The sequence below is a fragment of the Crinia signifera genome, chromosome 4 (assembly GCF_055691185.1).
Source record: "Crinia signifera chromosome 4, ASM5569118v1, whole genome shotgun sequence".
Taxonomy (NCBI): domain Eukaryota; kingdom Metazoa; phylum Chordata; class Amphibia; order Anura; family Myobatrachidae; genus Crinia; species Crinia signifera.
In genome coordinates, this window is record NC_139220.1 from 212755014 (window position 1) to 212756578 (window position 1565).

General features: G+C 37.4%; 1 protein-coding gene across 1 annotated transcript; it reads right to left on the reverse strand.

Annotated features, from left to right (window-relative positions):
• Positions 1–285: 285 nt before the first annotated feature.
• LOC146073020 (olfactory receptor 5AP2-like) lies at positions 286–1266 on the reverse strand. Its single transcript, XM_083180195.1, has one exon. The coding sequence runs from the start codon at positions 1264–1266 to the stop codon at positions 286–288; it is 981 nt and encodes a 326-aa protein (XP_083036321.1).
• Positions 1267–1565: the final 299 nt, after the last annotated feature.

A 1565-nucleotide genomic window follows, 5' to 3' on the forward strand; every position in this document is an offset into this window, starting at 1 on the left:
GATCGGAAGCGGAGGTTAGGCACAAACGATTTGGGAGCTTTTCACCAGCCCGATCTGTCAGATCAGGTGGAAAGGACCCAAATCGTGTAAGCGTATGGCCAGCTTTAGAATTGTAAACTGTGGTAACTTACTGCTGACTACTTCGATTTAATGGAATCAGTATATGTAAGAATGATGTTTGTGTTTTTCAAACTGCCCTGTTTTTTTGGAATACAGCTTTCTGGAAATACGAGTAAAACTTTTTCCTATAGACCAAAATTCATATAAAATTCACACTGTCTGATTCTAGATATAAAAAAACCATAAATGTATGGTGATTCTTTGAGTAAAGTACTCATGCATGATATGTCTTATTTCTGTGTTCCTTAAACTGTAGATAAGCGGATTCAGCATTGGAATAACCACCGTGTAAAAGACAGATGCTACAATTTCTTGATGCGTTAAGGAAATACCATATGGATGAAGGTAATTGAACAGAACGGTGCCATAAAATAAAGTGACACAAAACAGGTGGGAGGCACATGTAGAAAAGGCTCTTTTCTTGCCTTGAGATGAAGGTATTTTTACAACAGTGACTGCAATACAAATGTAAGATACTAAGATAATAACGAGTGAGCCTCCTCCTATTATAGCTGCACACATGGAAATGAGTATCTCATTTATAAATGTATCTGAGCATGAGAGTCTTATAAGTGGAAGAACATCACAGATAAAATGATTAATGGTATTTGAACCACAAAAAGTTAAGCTGAATGTGAAACCAGTTTGAACGGCAGCTTGAACCAAGGCAGTAAAGTATGAAGCAGCAAATAGTAGATTGCACATTTGTATTGTCATGATGGCTCCATAACGCAGGGGATGACATATGGCCACATAGCGGTCATATGCCATCACCCCAAAGAGAAGACATTCTGTAGAACCAAAGGATGAGAACATAAACAGTTGAATTGCACAACCAAAGCTTGTTATATATCCATTCTGTCTAAGGAGATGAACCATAGTGTTAGGAACAACTGAAGAAGAATAACAAATGTCAATGAAAGACAAGTAGCTCAGGAAAATGTACATGGGTGTTTGGAGGCTGGAAGAAAGGTTGATGATTAAGTAAATGCCAATATTACCAATTAATGTTAGCAAGTACATTATAAGGAACAAATAAAAAAGCACAAGTTGGAGATCTGGGTCATTGGTGAGTCCCAGCAGAAGGAATGTTGATGTCGTTGAGTGATTTCCAATCCATAACTCTGGTAATGATGGCTGAATCATCTATAATAAACAACATGGACATGTTTGGTCGGACAACACTGTTAAAATGCTTTAAATTGCATTATTAGTATGTCCACATTCCATGGTCGACCTGACACTGTACCAATTCTAAATAGAAACTTTTTGATTTCCTACATCGCATACTGATCCCAGCTTGTTGATGCTTGGGAATATCTCTAGTGTGGATTTGAGCATATCACTAGCTATTAATAGTAACACGTTTTTTTATTCCAAAAGATGATCCCACACCAGTAAAGGCCCATACACACTGCGCAATTTTGAATTGAAAGCAGCTAAGT